At 37.8% G+C, this 17,802-nt stretch overlaps 3 protein-coding genes across 12 annotated transcripts in view; 1 reads left to right on the top strand and 2 right to left on the bottom strand.

Moving 5' to 3' along the window:
• Fdl (fused lobes) overlaps window positions 1–3,752 on the bottom strand; it is a 40,047-nt gene extending 36,295 nt beyond the window's left edge. The window contains exons 1-2 of one of the 4 annotated variants that reach the window (XM_072003375.1): window positions 3,606–3,752; window positions 3,256–3,455 (exon numbers count right to left, since the gene is read on the bottom strand). The gene's annotated coding sequence lies outside the window, so the exon portion shown is untranslated. Of the gene's footprint in view, window positions 1–3,255 lie in introns of all 4 variants that reach the window. The other 3 variants (XM_072003376.1, XM_072003378.1, XM_072003379.1) reach the window with 3 other exon arrangements.
• Window positions 3,753–4,641: 889 nt separating this feature from the next.
• On the top strand, window positions 4,642–9,364 carry LOC139987295 (Golgi resident protein GCP60). Its single transcript, XM_072003392.1, has 5 exons — window positions 4,642–4,659; window positions 4,759–4,984; window positions 5,291–6,348; window positions 6,438–6,497; window positions 6,566–9,364. Exons 2-5 carry the CDS (start codon window positions 4,792–4,794, stop codon window positions 6,662–6,664), a joined length of 1,410 nt encoding a protein of 469 aa, XP_071859493.1. The 5' UTR covers window positions 4,642–4,659; window positions 4,759–4,791; the 3' UTR covers window positions 6,665–9,364.
• A 276-nt stretch (window positions 9,365–9,640) lies between these two features.
• Window positions 9,641–17,164, bottom strand: LOC139987181 (uncharacterized). Of its 7 annotated transcripts, none has more exons than XM_072003134.1 (9): window positions 17,033–17,164; window positions 16,152–16,287; window positions 15,706–15,837; window positions 15,498–15,578; window positions 14,512–14,739; window positions 13,879–14,082; window positions 13,410–13,604; window positions 11,995–13,271; window positions 9,641–11,822 (listed from the first exon to the last, which is right to left on the bottom strand). In XM_072003134.1, the coding sequence occupies exons 2-9, from the start codon at window positions 16,170–16,172 to the stop codon at window positions 11,204–11,206; spliced, it is 2,757 nt and encodes a 918-aa protein (XP_071859235.1). In that variant the 5' UTR covers window positions 16,173–16,287; window positions 17,033–17,164; the 3' UTR covers window positions 9,641–11,203. The 7 variants fall into 7 exon arrangements, with proteins under 7 accessions (XP_071859235.1, XP_071859234.1, XP_071859233.1 ...); XM_072003133.1 differs by having other exon boundaries at window positions 16,152–16,809; window positions 16,880–17,158; XM_072003132.1 differs by having other exon boundaries at window positions 16,880–17,158.
• Between the last annotated feature and the right edge of the window lie 638 nt (window positions 17,165–17,802).

Below are 17,802 nucleotides of genomic sequence, written 5' to 3'. Positions count from 1 at the left end.
TCATCTCTTCGATCTCTTCGGAAGAAAATCACGAAAGCTTAACGTACCAAAGTCCTGATAGTAAATAGTACGATAACAAGCCTAATTCAAAATCTTTGTTTCTATCTACAGAAGCTACATCCTACTCGATTCTAGTTCTTGCAATTTTTTTTTTTTTTTTATTTATTGTCTATCGTCACATCTTCTGGTAGGGTATTAGTGATTAGGGTATTAGTACAATCACACGTATTCCTTACGTGTATAAATATTTAAATGATATTTACGTGCTCAATTTGGTAACCATAGTTTGTGCTGTTAATTAGAAAACATTTAGATCGCTCTAAGATAGTTAACAAATTAATACAATTTGTATATGCACATATATCTATCTCTTTTAGGCAACTTAGTCTTTTCATCTTGTAGTCTGTCGGTTAGAAGTGATCGCGTATTGTTGGATATTTTTAAGTTGCGTTTCGTGTCCTCAAATTTGGTGCGGTAGCAAAGTAGATGTCCGAATTTTACCGTGCCAAAAAATTTCTAGGTCGACAATGCACAAACGCTACCAACTGCTTCGAATCGTCATACATACAGATCGTCTAGTTGGAGATCAAAAAGGAATACGATAAAAATGTTAATTTCGATACCATCGTTGTTGAGAGACGTGTAAACGATTTGCCGACAAGGTTATCTTTGTAGAATGAAATTTCCCGGAAATACGGCGACAGTTTGCCCCGTGGAGGTTTAACTTAATTTTAATCTAATTCTAATCTGGAACTAACCCAGATTCTGTCGCGTTTAAATCGAATTAAGCATCATTTCCTGGTGTCGTGTCATGAGCGCATTAATTAAATAATGATGAAAAAATAGGAGAAGATGTTAACGTGGTACGAACGTGAAAAATGTTAAACAGGCTTTAGATTCGTTGCTCTGAACATTTGTTCGTGATTTTCAATTTTAGAACGATGTCAGATGAGACGGTACGCAAACAAATTTTTTAAACCTTTCCATCTTTACGAAGACAGATTTTAATTTCTCGAGCAATTTAATGCGACAAATCTAAATCTCTTATTTTGAAAATTTCTTACAGCCTTTACAAAAACCACATTCGATGCCAAGAAGCTTTGCTTCGCAAAAATATAGAAAGTATACAATCATGAAAGTAAATTCAAGACATTGTATATAATATTTTTGAAAATTTTCCTGCCTTAGTAAAAACCCAATGTTCTGTTTCTTGTGCGATATTAATGGGAATAAGATCGGTGCGATTGTATCAATACGATCGACTCGAGCGCAGAATTCTAATTTCGATGCAGGCGTGGTAATATTAATCCGAGCCAAATGAAATTCGGCCGATCTGGCGTAATTACATGCCACGTAAATATTAACAAAGGATGCGCGTTCGCTGGATTTTCGTTTCGACGTGGAACACAATGGAATCGTTTTCAGAAAAACGAAAAAAAAAAAAAAAAACCACCGACTGGCTGCTGGTAACGAGTTTCTGATGCGTTTTTATTCCTTTTTTCCCCGCGATCCCTTTTGTCGGTAGCTCGAAAAACATTAGTCGACTTTTTTCCACGTGAAACGTTTCACGTTGTAAATTGCTCCAAATTTTAAAGCTCGCCTGTTTCTCGCTAACATTTCCATGAATAACAGATATTAAAATAATATCTGTTGTATAGTATTAAAAATATAGCTCGCGCGACCCGTGAGACGATAAAAGAAAAATTCGTACGTAAAATAATTTCTAAACAAGTTCCATGTGAATTAGATCGTAATTGTGACTGGTATTTCCGTTTTTGTCCTAATTAAATTAACGGAAACTTTGGTTTAAAAACACGACGAGATAAGTGAATACAGCGAGTGTAACAACCACTTTGCGGTTGACTTTAATCGCATCTCGCGTTGGTAAGAATATAAAATATTAATGTTATATATAGATATGAATATAAAATGTAAATATAAAAATATAAACGAACGAATATAATGGAAATGAATGAAAGATATGAACGAATATAAAATATAAATATCAATGACTAAACAAAACTGGAAATGCAAAATGGCTTTGAAACAAAACTATATGATACACGACGTCCTTAATGTAAAAGCCTACTTTCTGAAGTACTTCTAAAAAATTTATAGGTCAGAAGAAACAGCAAACAGGTAATATTCATCTCTGTATAACATCATGCGAAGACATTCTTTAAAAACATAATTAATCGTCATTAAAAGATTCCTATCGTGAACGGTCTAAGACTGGCATGCAGAGTACTGTATGCAAACGGAGTTCGCGTCCTCTGCGAGACTCTTCGCAGAATGAGCGGTAATCACGATGCATTTAAACATCGATTTGTATCAAGTTTTAAACCTTTAAAGGTCCGCAGATTTATTAGAGTGTCAGTAGCGGCAGCTGCTCTGAACGCGACCCGATCAATTCCTCCTCCAAAGTGATCGCGTCCTACTGAACCGCGTCACGTCACGCTTCCTCGAGAACTTCTCGCACATAACATACATCGTGGATAGTCCTTTCCATTCACCTGTGCCCCACAAAGATATGGCCACACGTAGGTGTCGGCGTACAGAGGCCGTACGTGTAAATACAGGGTGTCTCAGTAATCGTAGTACGATTGCCGATAGAACGATTCTATGTAAAGAAACAAGTCAAGAATATCAAATAAAATTGTTCGTGTAATACTTTGTTTTTGAAAAAAATAATTCATGAAAATTTATCACGCGTGTGTACCTACTAGATTAGTTTCCAACTAAACAAGTCGAAATTTTATTTTCCTGACAATATGACCTTCAACGAAGACACTTTATCGTACGTTTTTAACTTCCTTTTACACGTAGAATAATCTGCTGTCGATTATTTGTTCATACCTAAACGGTAATCAGCCGAGTTTAATTTGACAGATTTCTAAACTCCATTTCCTCGAAAACGGAGCATCATATGGATAAATGGTATTCTACATTTTCCACTTGTTTTTTCACGTAGAGTTATTCTGTTGTCGATCGTACGACGATTGCTAGGTCACCCCGTATACATGTAAATAGGTTACGCCTTTGTCCGTGTATACATAGTACGATATACACGAGCGTCTCTATAAGCTAGCCAAACGCGCGACAGGGAACAACAAACCGTAAAAACGGTCCAACTACGGGCTGACAGGGTAAGAATCTGGCTGGAATACGCGGTCGAAAATCGATGCAGCGGGAGGAACGCGTGAAACGCTTTGTACCACGCGACTAAAGCGGTGCCGGATTGGTAAGTGTACTCACCTAACCTTGCTCCGCAGGACAGCTTCTTAGCTTGCGTTATCCGCGTTGTCCTCTCTCCACGAGGAAACTTCCATGAACCGGTTTTTCTCTTTTAATCGATCTTCGGCTTAGCGTTCGGGGTATACCAGGTATACCGTCGATTTATGTAGCTTTAGGGGAGGCATCGAAACGGAGAAACGTTCGTGAATAACGGTATATCCCTACCATGTCGAAAAAAAAAAAAATAAGAAAAGAAGAGGCACACAATTTGCTGCCCGCACGCGCTCTTAACGACTTCGTTACTCGAAATCAGCGAGACACCGAAGCCGCTGAAGCGTACTTCGTCGCGCACGCATCTGTCCGTCACTCACCGACCAGATCTCCCACGGAATCGAAAGCGTCCGTACGCTTTTGCCTCTCCCGCGCCTCTACATTACGCTCAGCAGCACGCTCAGATAAGCGAGTCACAGTCACAATACTAACGAGCTACACTCGCGACACTCGGTCGCTGACTGAACGTGTTGCTCCCGAGTACGAAGACATCTGGAGGCAGAAAAGAGAACTAGCAGCATCATCGTGGGTTTCGAAGTCGCTTTGAATGAATTACAGATTGTGAGGATATGGTATTTACGTGTTCTGAAATACCGACCTCAAAAAAGATTACACTTTACACAATCGCAATTCGATATGAAGAATAAGGAAATTATGTTCAGACTTTTTTTTATTGTCAAACACAATGGAGACGATGGTTATATAGAATTCTTCGTTTATTAAACCGGCAGCGATAGGTACGCTTTTATTTAGTAATTACACGACTCTGTTACGCGTACAAAACGAATCTTCAGCTTGTTATAATTTACTTACGTACCCGGTTTAGATACGTACATGCTGTCATTTTTCTATTAAGTATTTTCTATTCTCTAAATGTTAGAAACAGGGAAGTGTCATATGCATGTTATGTGGTTTTATAAAGCAGAAATGTAAAAACTTCTTCTTCCTTATTTGTATCTTATCTGTCATCATTTTATATCATTTTATGCTATATATTTTTATGTTTTGTTATTTTAGAAGCTGCATTAGGAAGATATAAGAGATCATGATGTACACCTTAGACAATTTGAATTACCCGCGAAAATTGAAAAATCGCATTTTAAAGTACGAATTTTATATACTAAAAAAATTACATAGCTTAATTAGAAAATGATTCCTTTAAACAGTTTTATTCATTTAATTGCTCACATTTCTTTTGGCAATTGCTCCAATTATGTAGAAATCGATTTATAACAGTCGATTTGACTTTGAGAATACTATATCATAATCAGTATAATGTAGTGCATCTTGCAATATTGCAATTGACCAATAAAGGAAAGGGTTTAGGCTATTAATATTATACCAAATTATACGTATACAAACGTTATTGTAAATGTAACGTATGCTGATACGTATCTACAAGTGCAATAGCTTTCTAGTTGCGTGATCTTTATAAAGATTTTTGAAATGCTTCATATTGCAAAAAAATAGAAGGTTAGGGTGCATCTAACAATATTTGACGTGTCAATGCAACTGCAAATGGCGGACACCGATGACAGTGACATTACCTCGGTAGAGAAGAAAATCGAGAAACTGGCGATACCCGCGGAGGACTTGGCGAAGAACAAAAATGACAAGAATAGTGGAGAGAGGTGGGAGTCTTGTCTATGGGGTTTCGAAACTAAGGAACTGTACAAAATCGCAGTCAATTTTTACAAAGGTGAGTCAATTATATTGTCAGTTTATTAAAATAGTATCGCTATTCGCTTCTTTGAGTTATGTCAGAAAAACCATATGTCTGTCCGGATACGTGCTGTTACATTGTTATGTTATATATTTCCAACACGTCTGAAGTTTGAAGTATAAAATTTCATGAGAACTTCACTGTTGATGGATATATATGTATATAGTCTACTGTTGTATTTGTAGACTTATGTTTCCTTTTCATCAGTAGTTTAATGTATAGATAAGGTTACCTTCCTTCGATCTCAACATGTCAATTATACAAATTGTGTAAAAATTGTAGAAAAGGAAGGCAAAGCTGTTCATTTGTCTTATGAGGACAAATTAAAGCTAGTGGCTTTTACCCAGCAAGTAACGCATGGCAAGTGTACTACAGAGAATGCACCACCTTTGGGTGTGTTGGATGTAATTGGGAAGGACAGACGCTTAGCATGGCAAAATCTAGGAGATATATCCAAGGAACAGGCGATGGAAGGATTTATAGTTTTGTTAGACAAGCTATGTCCCCTGTTTAGAACAGTTGTAGAAGCACAGAGAAGGGACATCGAAGAGAAGTTAAGGTTGAAAAGGGAGGAGGAAGCAAGAAAAGTAGAAGAAGAAAGGAGGTTAAAAGAATTAGATGAACAAAGAAAGAAAGAGGAGGAAGCTAGATTAAAGGAAGAAATACAGAGGAGACAAATTCAAGATGCCTTAAATCAACAAACATTTTACCAATTCAAAATGTATGCGGAGCAACAATATCCTGGCAATCCAGAGCAACAAGGAGTACTAATAAGACAGTTGCAAGAACAACATTATCATCAGTACATGCAACAATTACATCAAAACCAATTAGTCATAGAAGATCAAATTCCAGAAATAAACACTGCCACAATAGAAAATCCTGAGAAGGAAGAGTCAAAAGAAACAAATGAAACAGCCGCATTGAACAGAGAAGATTCTGATGAATCGCCGGATGATTACCCATCTATAGCTCCAGCAGAAATGTGGACTAAACAGGGTGTAGATGCCTTTAAGGAACTAATTAGGAGAGAAGATGGTGATGCAGTTATTAAAGTTGGTCATGGAGAAATAGTAACAGTTAGGGTGCCGGCGAACAATGATGGCTTGTGTTTATTTTGGGAATTTGCAACGGATGGCTATGATATTGGTTTTGGACTATTTTTTGAATGGACAAAATCAGAAACAAATCAAGTATCAGTACATATTACTGAGTCTGAAGAGGAGGAGGAAGAGGATGATGAATATGAAGCAAGAGATGATTTAGAAAGTGGAGTAACAAATGATATAATTCAGTCTGATTACAAACCATTGCCACCACCTACAAGCGAGATAATACCTGTAAATATATCAGTTTACCTTTTAACTTCAGAAATAGAAATAAAATAATTTTCATGGTTCTAGTATTTTTATGCTAATTGTTTTTGCAGATGTACAGGAGAAATTCACAACAAGAAGTCTATGCAGGAAGTCATAAATACCCAGGACAGGTAAATGAAAATATGTCTGTGAAAAAATCTAATATTTGTAAATGTTATCTTACTTATTCCAATTACAGGGTGTGTATCTTCTTAAATTCGATAATACATATTCACTTTGGCGAAGTAAGACGCTTTATTACCGAGTCTACTACACACAAAATTGTGTGAAAAATTAGCTTTATTAAAAAAGAAAAGGATATCGTGAGTTCACCAATCGTACAATCGTTGAGAGCTAGGCTGATGCGATTATTTGCCAATATTGCTAGTCTAACTAAATCAAGATTGTTATTTCTGTGTTATTTCTGTGTTATTTCTGTGTTATTTCTGTTCACACCAAGTGTTTGCAAGAAAAAACACAAATATATATTTATTATGGTTATGTAAAGACACTTTATTGTTTAATATGGTAAGCAAAATGGGCACAAGTAAAAAAAGAAAGGTTCCTATCTTTCCCTTTCTCATGGATGTTTATAAAAAACAAAGCAAAACGAAAAAGTAAAGTGTATAAACGTCGGTAATAACAGCAAACCATGTATCGCGAATAATTGTTTAGCAGTGCGATATATTATTGTCACATTCGATTGTTTAATATGTCAGTAATATATCGGTCATTTTATGCGTGCTAATTGTTTTCAATGTTTGTTTATGATAAAAATTTTAGTCCATCTTTGTTATTATCTCTGTCTGTACTTATACTTTTATTAATACTATCCCACGTTTTAGAAAAATACATTGAAATCAAACCATTTCGTTATTTCACTTTTTCCTCATAATGGTTTTTATATGCGTGTAAAAGATTAATCAAAAGTAGCAAATATTTCGAGGAAACAAGTTCCTTTTTTTGTGTCAACGTTTATTATACTATACCATATCGTTTCCTTGTTTTTTTTTTTTTTTTTATTTTTACAAGAATGATTTGTATATCGTCGTTAATAATAATCATAATAGTTACATATGCAGCAGTATATAATTACAGGCTTTTTTACGCAAACGAATATGCGTGTACATAACGCATGTAAACGCATTATCCAATTATCGCGCAATAATGGACAGAATTCGCCGCATATTAACAATTTTTTATTTAGAAGAGCACTTTTTTGAGACGGCATGGGTACGTTTATGTTCTTAAACATTGCATGGCAATGAGTATTCCAATACCACGGTTTCAAATCGTGTGACCATTAAGCAATAATCCGCGAAAGCCTTCTTGGCGTACAATTTCTTTTTTGCTATAGCCAAATTTTCGTAATATTCATTTTTAATCGAAATGCTTTGATGGATCGTTGATTCGTAACAACGCAATGTTCAATTCACGTTTAAGGATAAACACCATTCGATTATTCAAACTTGGATAATTAATTTTCAAAATCGTCGATTACATCTTAAAGCCTAGATATCTGCCACTATAAACTTATGAATCGATGAACGTTGAATTCTCAAACGTTGAAGGCTCGAATATTTCGTTGGAAGAGACACTTTCAAATTTTAACGTTTAATTCTGATGTTAGTCAATGTGCATCCTATTTAATAAAATTATTTTTCTACAACTATTACGATGTAATTTAATTCTCATGTTAATTAATTATTCTATTTATATTTTAATTATATCATATCAAATTCCAACACGATGTAACTGTATTTTTAAATATTTTGCGTTTAGTTTCTGCATTATGTACTCGAGTCATGATATCCGCTGCAACGGAAAGTGCCTCTTTGTAGTTAGTTGGTCAGACATGTTTATCGAACGTTCTATCGTACGCAGAGCAAAAAATTCGTCATACGCTGTTCGTTTTAAACTTAAAAAGTAGTTACACGCGTTATCCTAAGATGCTTAACATTTATATATACATACATCGTGAGTATCGAATTTCGTTATCACATGCTTCGTCGATCGTCATTCAACAAGTTGCAATAAGCCTACGTCTATATAGCGGTTCAACTACGCTTTTGTTCGTTTGAATTTCGCGCTAAAATGACAGGCGAGACACGATTGCGATTCTCGCGATATTCTTGCGATTCTCGCATCGTAATTGTGATTCTCAGTGATTTGGTAGTTCGAAATGCGAACGTGTGTACGTCGTGTGATCCGGTAGCGTCGAAAATCGAATAAATATCGGGATATTTTGAAAATTTTGGTGGTTTTGTGAAAGATTTCGTTAGCTGAATTTCATCGGTGTTCCCGTAATTACAATGCGGAAATCGTAAGTACAAACTCAACAGCTAACCGGTATTCGAATTTTCGAATTTCACATATTCCTACGATGCATCTAACGAATTTCAACCCATTCGAATATACGTTTTTTTGTAAAATAAATGTCAAAATTGAGTATTACACAAGAAAAAAGATTTATACGATCATGTAGTATTTCATCCAAATTTTTTGTTATTTTTGAATGAATTCAAATTTCGATTAAAGATTTAGTTATCCTTTTTCTATCAATAGATATATTAAAATCGAATAGGTTGATAAGTAGCACTTAGAATTAGTTCATCTTGCTTTTCGTTAAAGGCGAATCATCGTGTAAAATTACACGTACAAACACATGTATATATTACAGATACCAGAATCTTGTGTGTTTAATTTATTCTAGATAAAAATAATCATGCTATAATTAAGGTTATTAATTCTTTCGTTGACTAGCCTCATATGCATCAAATGAATATTAAACAATATTATCTATGTACTATGTAAAAGATATAGAATATAATAATCAAATATTTTTCAAGAATACACCGTCAACTTGTTAGTTCATTTAGAGAGAATCCAAAATGGAAGAAAAATTTTAGACCCTTAATCATATCATGATTATTTTGTTTTAATATAGTGACTTCTATCAATGATTATCACGATCAGCAATTGGCATCAATACACATTATTCGTATATGAAAAATATCCTCCTAAAAGCATTAACGGTGCGTTTTGTTTCCTCGCGATAATATTACGATAATAATAGTATATGTATATATGTATATCTAATAAATACAAAGTTCTCGGTCAAAATTTCGAGAGACCGGTAAAAATGATCGGAATTACGAATAGCTTCTTTCTTCTCTGCTGCAGCGAGCAAACATGTAGACAAAAATATATATGTGTGTATGTATATTGTATATATATATACAATATACATACAGTATATATATATACAATATATATATATATATACTTACGTACTTTTTTCGTAATTCTATGTGCACGGAGAAGCGAAGACTTTCAATCGTTTTTCGGCACGGATTTTTCCTTTTCGATTTATTCGATTATTATTTCGATTTCTTATATTTCTTACTTTGCTTCAATATCTTCTTGTTTGTAAAATCTACGTGTTTTTCCTTGCTTATGTTTGAGCGAACATTTTTTTACGAACAGTAAGTTCGTACGAATTAACCTCACGGTATGGTTTCCATACTCTATGTATCTGAAGAACATAGAGGGAGGTACTTTGAAGTTAGAATAAGAATAAACCAACCCTCATAATATATACATTCTTCTTATTTTCTTTACATTTTTATGCCAATGAATTTTTATTTATCTATATTTTGGCCACAATTATTATTTTTCAGACTTTCATTAGTGATTTTTCAATTCATGTCTCTTAAATTATATTTTTTCTCCTTTTTAATTTTTACTATTTGATCTGAAAATTTAATACTTGCTTTATACACCCTTAATACTGGTTATGATATATTTTAAATACGATTCATTAAGAATCAAAATAATTTGCGAACAATTTAGCCTAATGTTTTGTAATTGATCTATTAATTTCTATTAATTTACTTTATATAAAATGCTCTATATATTTAGTATAACGAGGGATTAGTTCAATCTCATCCTACTAGCCGAAAATCGAAATACTTTATCGAGGAGAATTGTGGAGCAATACGATCGAAATGTAATTGAAACCCCACGGACATAACCATAAACATGCTATCTTACTTAACACAACAGGATAAAAACGCCTGTATACAAATAGCTCTCATTTTCAAATTTCCTAACCCTGAATTTTGTATTGAAAGATCTCGTAGAGTTCTTCGAGGAGCTCATCTCACGAAGCTCGCGCAAAAACTGCACGCATAATTGACGCTGGATCAATTATAAATCGCACTCACGACCATTAGCAAGGTACATCCCACTAAGAAACAGAGAATTTTCTTTCCAGTCCATGGTACAACCCCTATTGGCAAGGTCGACAGCGTTTCACGTTCGAATTTCAAAACAAAACAGTCGGCTGAACTTTGTTTTTGGGGCACACACCGAATTCGTGACCTTTTTTATAACGTATAACGAATAATTTTTTACGAATTGCGTCTCATTACGATATTTTATGGTTCCTTTGATAAGAAAAGCTTTTTGGTATGAAAATTTTTGTGCCAAGTGTTCAAATATTTTCGTGAGCGAATGTAAGAAAAAAATATGCATGAATTTTCTTATGTAACCTTGGAATATACACAACGAATTTAAAATAACCATCTCCGCTCCTTGAGAGCAAGATACTTTTGGATTCGACTGATCAAAAAGTATTATATGTTGCAAAGGAAGTTCACAAAACTCGGTATCATTGGAAAACAAAGTTCGACCAAAAGATCAGTTTCTTCCTAGTCGAGAGCAACTTCCGGCTCGAAGCAAAGGCGGGGCCGATTAAATCGCATTTACGCTGTATATACAGGATGTTGAAAAGTGGCAGGACGGATATTTATAGTTATCATCTCGTGTCCCTTCGTTATAACGACGTCTCCATATTCAGATTCGCCCATTTGTTGTTCTCCGTTCTGTAATCCTCTACTCTTCCGGTAAAGCTTCGTCGAAAATTCGCGTTGTTTCGAACCGTTTTCGTTCGTCTTTCGGTCAATGAACGGGTCAATTCTGCCTTGTTCGATGACCTAGGAACGTTCATCGGAGAAATTCTGTGTATCGTAGGTTGCTGATCGGTAAATTTGTCGCTGTGACCGGAAATCGATCCTTCGTAAGGTGGAAAAGACGTTGCGTGTTGGTAAACGCGAGCTGAGGTTTGTTGAACGTTCTTGTCGAATTCTTTGGTGTCTACGGCGTCTGTGGACGCAGAGAAAGCGTATGGATAGGGATGTTGACGATCAAGTGGACAAGAAAAGGAAGAAGGATGAGAGCTGTCCGAGTAACGTTGTCTACGAGACTCTTGGAATCGACGTCGAGCTGATTTCCGGTCACAGGTGAGAGATCGTCCGAGTTGGCTGAGAACTGTGTGGTTTGGTGACTCGTCTGGCGAGGTGGAATCTACTTCTTGTCGCGTTCGAACTACGTCTTTTCCTCCGAAAGGATCGCCAGGACAAACTTCTTGTATTGGACTCGCAAAGATGAGAGTTCTGTGGGGAGAAAATTTTAATTCGTGGAAGGATTCTTTGAGCTTTGCTTCGTTAGCTCGCTTTGTTTAACCAGGTTTGGTTTAACCAGATAAATTATAAATAAAGCCTTAGTACTAAACCGTTAAGCAATTTTCTTTGCGATTTTAAACAAATTTCTTAATCAAAACTTTACCTGTTGTTTTCACGTTTCGATCCATCTTCATTCTTCTTCGTGGATATATTCTCCAATAAGTGTTTCTTCGTCCTTCCAGAGGCTGCATCCAAGCTTTCTCTCGATCTTGAGAACAGATCAAATTTTTCCTCGGTACTGTTCTTCGAAGCAGAACCCGGAATACAGCCCTCGTGATACGACGATCGATTCTCCAAACGTCTGATCACATCGTCATCCTCCCTGTCCGAGAAATCCTGAAGCTCCCTTGCGGTAATCAGAGTGTATCTCCGTTTATTCTGTTTAAGAATCGACTTGAGACAAAAATACGTTGTCGAATTGGGCAGTCCGCAAGTCTCGTTCGACATGGGATTCGCGATTACCCTGCTTCTGTTGGCTATCCTTTTCGGTATCGCGCCTCTACTCGCGTCCACAGCCGCTGTAGACCTGGAATTGGCTTTATCGAGGAAACAAAGGGATAACCTGAAGTTTCTTCCTCTTTCTGGCTCGTTCATCTTATCTTCGCTAATCTCTTCCACTCTATCCTCGATACCAAATTCTTCTTCCTGCTCGTTCTCTAAAATGTTCCTCAAGCTTTGCCCGTTCAATTTAAGGAACCTCGTGTCAATTTCCATCAATTCCGATCTGGACCTAAGATTCGGTTCAGACATGTCTCGAGGCATCATACTAATCCTCGGCCCTCTTCTAACGTTCTGCAACCCCGTCATCGAACTTGTCTCAGGATTTTCTACGTTACACTCGCCTCTCGACATCTCTAAGCTCTCTAGCTGTGCCTCGACCAAGAATTTCCCGCAGCTTCCACACTTCCCGGTCTCCGTTTCGCTGACCAAAGTGCAATTCGAAGGGTGTACTTCGATCGTGGTTTCTATCAATGGCTGTCTGGCCTGATCCATCGATTGATCGTATTCTTCGTCTTGTCTGGATCCTTCTTCCTGCGCGTTTATTTCAAAGGTAGAGGAGACGGCGTGGCAGGGACAGGTACATTCGCGCGACGTTACTCGACGGTTCGAATCCTCGTTCGCTTCCTGTGTTGCTATGCAGCCTTGCTCTGCTCGCTGATAGAGTAACGCTTCCGAATAACTCGGTACCATTTCCATTCTACTTGCGTCTTGGGACTCGGCTGGTCGTTGGGCCGGTGCTGGGTCCATGAGAAGCGCTTCGCTGTAACTCGGTGCCAGCATGTACGAGCCGGGCTGGTTGATAGTTTGTTGGCTCATGGATGCGTGTATCGGCTCGCTTCCGCTTGGCGTGTCGTAGTTGATTCCGAAGAGCTTGGTGATCTGAGAATTGTAATGCCATTTTTGTTCCTCGACTTGTTCATATTATTCAAGATAATGTCACTTTTATTTGGGATTTAAATTAGATTCGGATCGGACGAACTACGACTATAGGTAGTAGTTGATGGAGTAGCTTTTCACCTGATAGTCAGCATACTGCGATTTGTACTCTATGATCACTCTCAAAGGCCAGCTGAGCAATAGAGCACTCAAACACCAGTAGACGTAGCGATTAGTGAACCAAGGGTTGCCAAGAACAGCCACCAGCGTCATGGGGTTTGAATTATATCCGAGATCTAGACCTTCTTTCATCTCCATGTAATCGTCTCTCAGTTCCTTCGAACGATATGACATCTTAATTCGTTGAATTGCACGCGTTCACTGGATCATTGTCAATCAAGAGAATCATTCATGGACCGTGGATTCCTACGCAAATTTGTCTTCCATAGACTTAATTAGAGAAATAGAAATTGGATAAAGATCCGTTTCATTTGGTGTAAAACTCAAGTACCATACCCTGGACTCAACTTTGGAAATTTCAAATTTCGCATAAATGAAAATAAAAACAAAAATCCACGATCCAATCGGTTCATTCCAATTTATCCAATACTTGTTCCGCGAAGAATCTCGACCTAGCCTCTTCAAATTCTGTCGCCGATCTCATGTTCGAAAAGGCGAATCCTTTGCTGAGATTGATCTTCGTGATCGGCACTTTTGGATTCAGGATCAACTCTTTGCTGATGTCCTTTACGCCACAGTAGTCGTAATAGTAGAAAGATGTGGCGGCGTGGGTGTTTATCCTTTCGTAGTAGACCTGGAAGACGAACAGCGTCAGAAAGAGGGATAAATCGGGGATAGATGGGCCATTGGGCAAAAGTATAGATCGCCGAGTCACTCCTTTGATGTCAATGAATTTTCGCTTGAAACATTTTTTCGTCGAATTATTATCCGAACCAGCTCAAGTGTCGTAGCGGCCGATTCGTAAGAAATTCTTTGCACCTTAAATTCTGAATTCGTAATGAGCGTAGAGTTGATATCGTATAAAGTTACTAGTAATATCAGATGAAATAAATATTAAGCAAGAATTTTAGTAAAGAAAGTAGGCGAAAGAGCGAATGGTCCATCTGTCCTCGCAACAAGGTTCGGCGAGGCTCGCGCGAAGCGTATCAACGATTTACCATCCCGCGACTTCCTTTTGTCTGGATCACGAGATATGCGTTGCACGTTGCGCGTTATGCGTTACCTGCGTCGTCGTGTAATTGTCTCCGTTTCTGTACCGGGTAACTTGACGTTTACGTCGCACGTAATGGTACGAGACAGCTTTCCACCAGATGGTCGGTTGTGCCGACTTTAGCTGCAAGATCTTCAACAACACGCTATCCTGGCTCTCCGCGTGTAACAGATCGATCCTGATCGGCGAATGATAACACTCAACCAAATAGACGAAATACAACATCCCTATGAATGCCATCTGCAATAGAATGAAATATTTCGCGTAAATTCTCATCCTGTTGTCTTCCCCTCTCTTTACGATACATTACGACACTTTCTGGATTTTAATTCGTCAAGTTAACTTTTAATAAAAAGTCCGTAAAAGATGCTGCAGAGTTTAATGGCCAAACTTTAACTTTATAGAACGTTATATAAATATAGATTGTTATAAGAAAAATGTATAAACAGTTATAAGAAAAAATGTGAAATACACAGCGGTTATTATATTGTAACGCGAATAATAAGTTTACGTCGAATAAGATTCTTGGTTAGTCGTATTCCATTCCAAAATGTTCACCGTTTCTGTCGATACGAAACTGACAACGATAAAAGATTCAATTTATTGGTTTATACGTATTTATATAGACGGAATATACCGACAAAGTTTGGCTAGGGAAACTTGGGACATAAAGATTTTGAAAAATTCCAAGTTAAGATTAAGAAAAATTCATGGAATTCAAAGTTGATCAAGACAAATTAATTTTAGTCAGATGGACTTTAATCTCTGCGAATGAAGATTTACTATGTTCGCTGGTTAACAGATTACAAAAAGTTGCTCGTTCAAATTATTTCAAGGAGAAAGAATTAATTTTAACGAATTTTAAATGAAAATCCACGTTTCGATTTCGAATTTTCTAGGGTTGATTAAATTTATTTTATTATGACAAACTAATTTGAAAAATTCGATTTTTCTGTGATAAATATGGGTGTTTCGAATTGATTTTCCTATATACTTACGAGAACGTATATGTAGCTATCGTCACAGGGAGATACGTGTCTCGTGCTTTTAATTGGGTACCTCGAGAAATTGATTATCACCTACGAACAATTACCACTCAAAGTCCCTTCTTTTCTTAATTTACGAACGGTCAAGTGAATCGAATTGTTAAGTTTTCGTAGTACAATGCTCGGATTGGATTTCCGTAATGCAGAGGAAGTGACGTACCTTGGTGACATTCGCGCATCTACACCACGTCACTGCGGCAAGGCATCCGTATATTAACACGGACAGAAAGAAACATTTGCAACTTGGTTCTTTTTGCAAAACTCCGCAAAGCGTTTGTGAGACTGGTCGCTGCTACACAGACATTATCATTCAGACAATTATTTCTAAAACCTTCTGAACGTGAATTAAATATTATCTATTAATTTCGCATAAATTCCTCGTCAATTTTTCATTTTTCTTTTTCGTTTTTAAATAATGACAAAATAAACAATTTAACGTTGTAAAAATTAATAACCTTGTTCAAAGTAATAAAATTATTGAGAATTTAGAGGGAAAACAAAGCAAAGAAGAGTTAAGAGAGGGACGTTTAAAAGGAACGAAATTCGAATGCTCGTTCTGCCAAGTATTTCTTGAAATTAGAAGTTTAATTAGAAGTTTAAACGTACTTCCCCGTTTTCTCGATTCATCGTTGAGACAATCGAGCCAGGATACTTTCGAACGTGTTCTTCGATCAAAGTTGGAATATTCCCATTTCACGAGTGCTCCTCGATCTTCCTTATTTTCCCGATGCTGGTCTTTGCGCTGCAAGAATTTAATTATTTGCTTCGACGAGGAAACGTGATTCGATAATCGATACTAGATCGTAACGATCAAAAACAGAATTTTTCTTTCGTATTTCTAGAAGAATACGACTCTCGAAATATACATTTCCGAAGGAAACAGAAACTGCCATTCTCCGAGAGAATCTTCCGTCTCCAACGAGTACGCAGATCAAAAATTCAAAGAGTGCTCGCTACTTCACCGAACTCCCGGCAGAAAGCTACGGAATCCTCCTAATTACGGTAAACCGCGACCGAACACACGTTTCTCGATTCGCCGATGATTTCTACGCTCGCGGCTGCTTTCCAGCATCGTCGTTCCCGCCTTTTAACTTCGCGAGTTATAGCAGTTTCCGGCTATACGTACACCCGACTACTCCGCCAAGCAGTCCACGTAGCAAATAATCAACGGATCAACCGATCGATCACGATCAGCCACCTCGATCAGCGAAACGAGGCTAAAACCATTTTCTATCGCCCTTAACCGAGTCTGTTTAATCAGAAGCTAGGAACAACAAGAAGAGTGGCACTTTTGAAGCGTTTAAAAAATCGCCGCCCACAGTAACGATGTTTACCTTGCTGTTAGCCGCGCTCAAAGGTTAGCCATCAGTCGCTCGTGCACGAAGAATCGTTCATCCCAAGGCGAGGAATAAAATCGATCGCGTTCGGGGGATAGAAAGAAAGGACGCGTAGAGTGATCGTCGCCGAACGGCGTCTACTTATCGTACGTTTCTTTCTTTTTATCTCTGAATTCTTCCACCACATCGTTCCTGGCATTCTGGTTTCTCATCTCACTCGCTTCTTCTTGATCCTTAATTTTTTTTCTCGATGAACAAAATTCTTCGAAACAATCGAACGAGTAAATGTGTCGATTCGATGGACAAATTGGATGAAATAGAAGAAGAACTCGGTGAAAATGGGTTCGAATCGGTCGAAGCGGAAGTCGCAGGACGCTCGGTCGGTCGCGTGAGCGTCAGCCGCGTCCTGACGCGCCCCTCGCCGTACTTTCGCCTAGAACCACCCCGATGCTACCCCGTCGGGCCAACTGACACCGTCGTCGATACGCGCTGCTGGCGGACGCGGCATCTCTACTGACATCCCCGCGTCGCCACAGCGTTCACAGCGTCGCCCTCGCCGGCGTCGGCGCTCATCGCGCTCAACTTACCCGCGGCTGCGGCTGCGCCCGCTTCCGCGTTCCTGCGTCCTCGAGTGGCCCGCCTTTGTCTTCGTGCCCATTCACCTCCCGTCCTACCTAGCTAGGACGACGATCGTGGCGAGGTGCTTTGTATCCACGATGACGTGGAGGGTTGAAAATATTTTTCATTAATTTCCCGAGCTTGGAAGGACCGAGGCCAGGTGCTTTTGCCTCCACGACGACCCCGAGGATTGAAAATATTTTTCATTTTTATTTTATTCATTTTATTTGCTATGGCTAGCGACGTTAGCAGAATTTGAAATTTGGATAGGTAGCTTTGGCAGAGAAGGATTATTGGAATAT

The sequence above is a fragment of the Bombus fervidus genome, chromosome 5 (assembly GCF_041682495.2).
Source record: "Bombus fervidus isolate BK054 chromosome 5, iyBomFerv1, whole genome shotgun sequence".
NCBI lineage: Eukaryota > Metazoa > Arthropoda > Insecta > Hymenoptera > Apidae > Bombus > Bombus fervidus.
This window is presented reverse-complemented; position numbering and strand designations above follow the sequence as displayed.

What these genes read in the sequence shown, in the direction of transcription:
- LOC139987295 (XM_072003392.1), top strand. Translation starts at nt 4,792, where the DNA reads ATGCAACTGCAAATGGCGGACACCGATGACAGTGACATTACCTCGGTA. An exon ending in CGCAGTCAATTTTTACAAAG is followed by an intron (nt 4,985 to 5,290) that starts GTGAGTCAATTA and finishes TAAAAATTGTAG; the next exon opens with AAAAGGAAGGCAAAGCTGTT. An exon ending in GTCATAAATACCCAGGACAG is followed by an intron (nt 6,498 to 6,565) that starts GTAAATGAAAAT and finishes TTCCAATTACAG; the next exon opens with GGTGTGTATCTTCTTAAATT.
- LOC139987181 (XM_072003134.1), bottom strand. Translation starts at nt 16,172, where the DNA reads ATGAATCGAGAAAACGGGGAA. An exon ending in TGAATCGAGAAAACGGGGAA is followed by an intron (nt 15,838 to 16,151) that starts GTACGTTTAAAC and finishes ATGTCTGTGTAG; the next exon opens with CAGCGACCAGTCTCACAAAC. An exon ending in ATAGCTACATATACGTTCTC is followed by an intron (nt 14,740 to 15,497) that starts GTAAGTATATAG and finishes ATTCTATTGCAG; the next exon opens with ATGGCATTCATAGGGATGTT.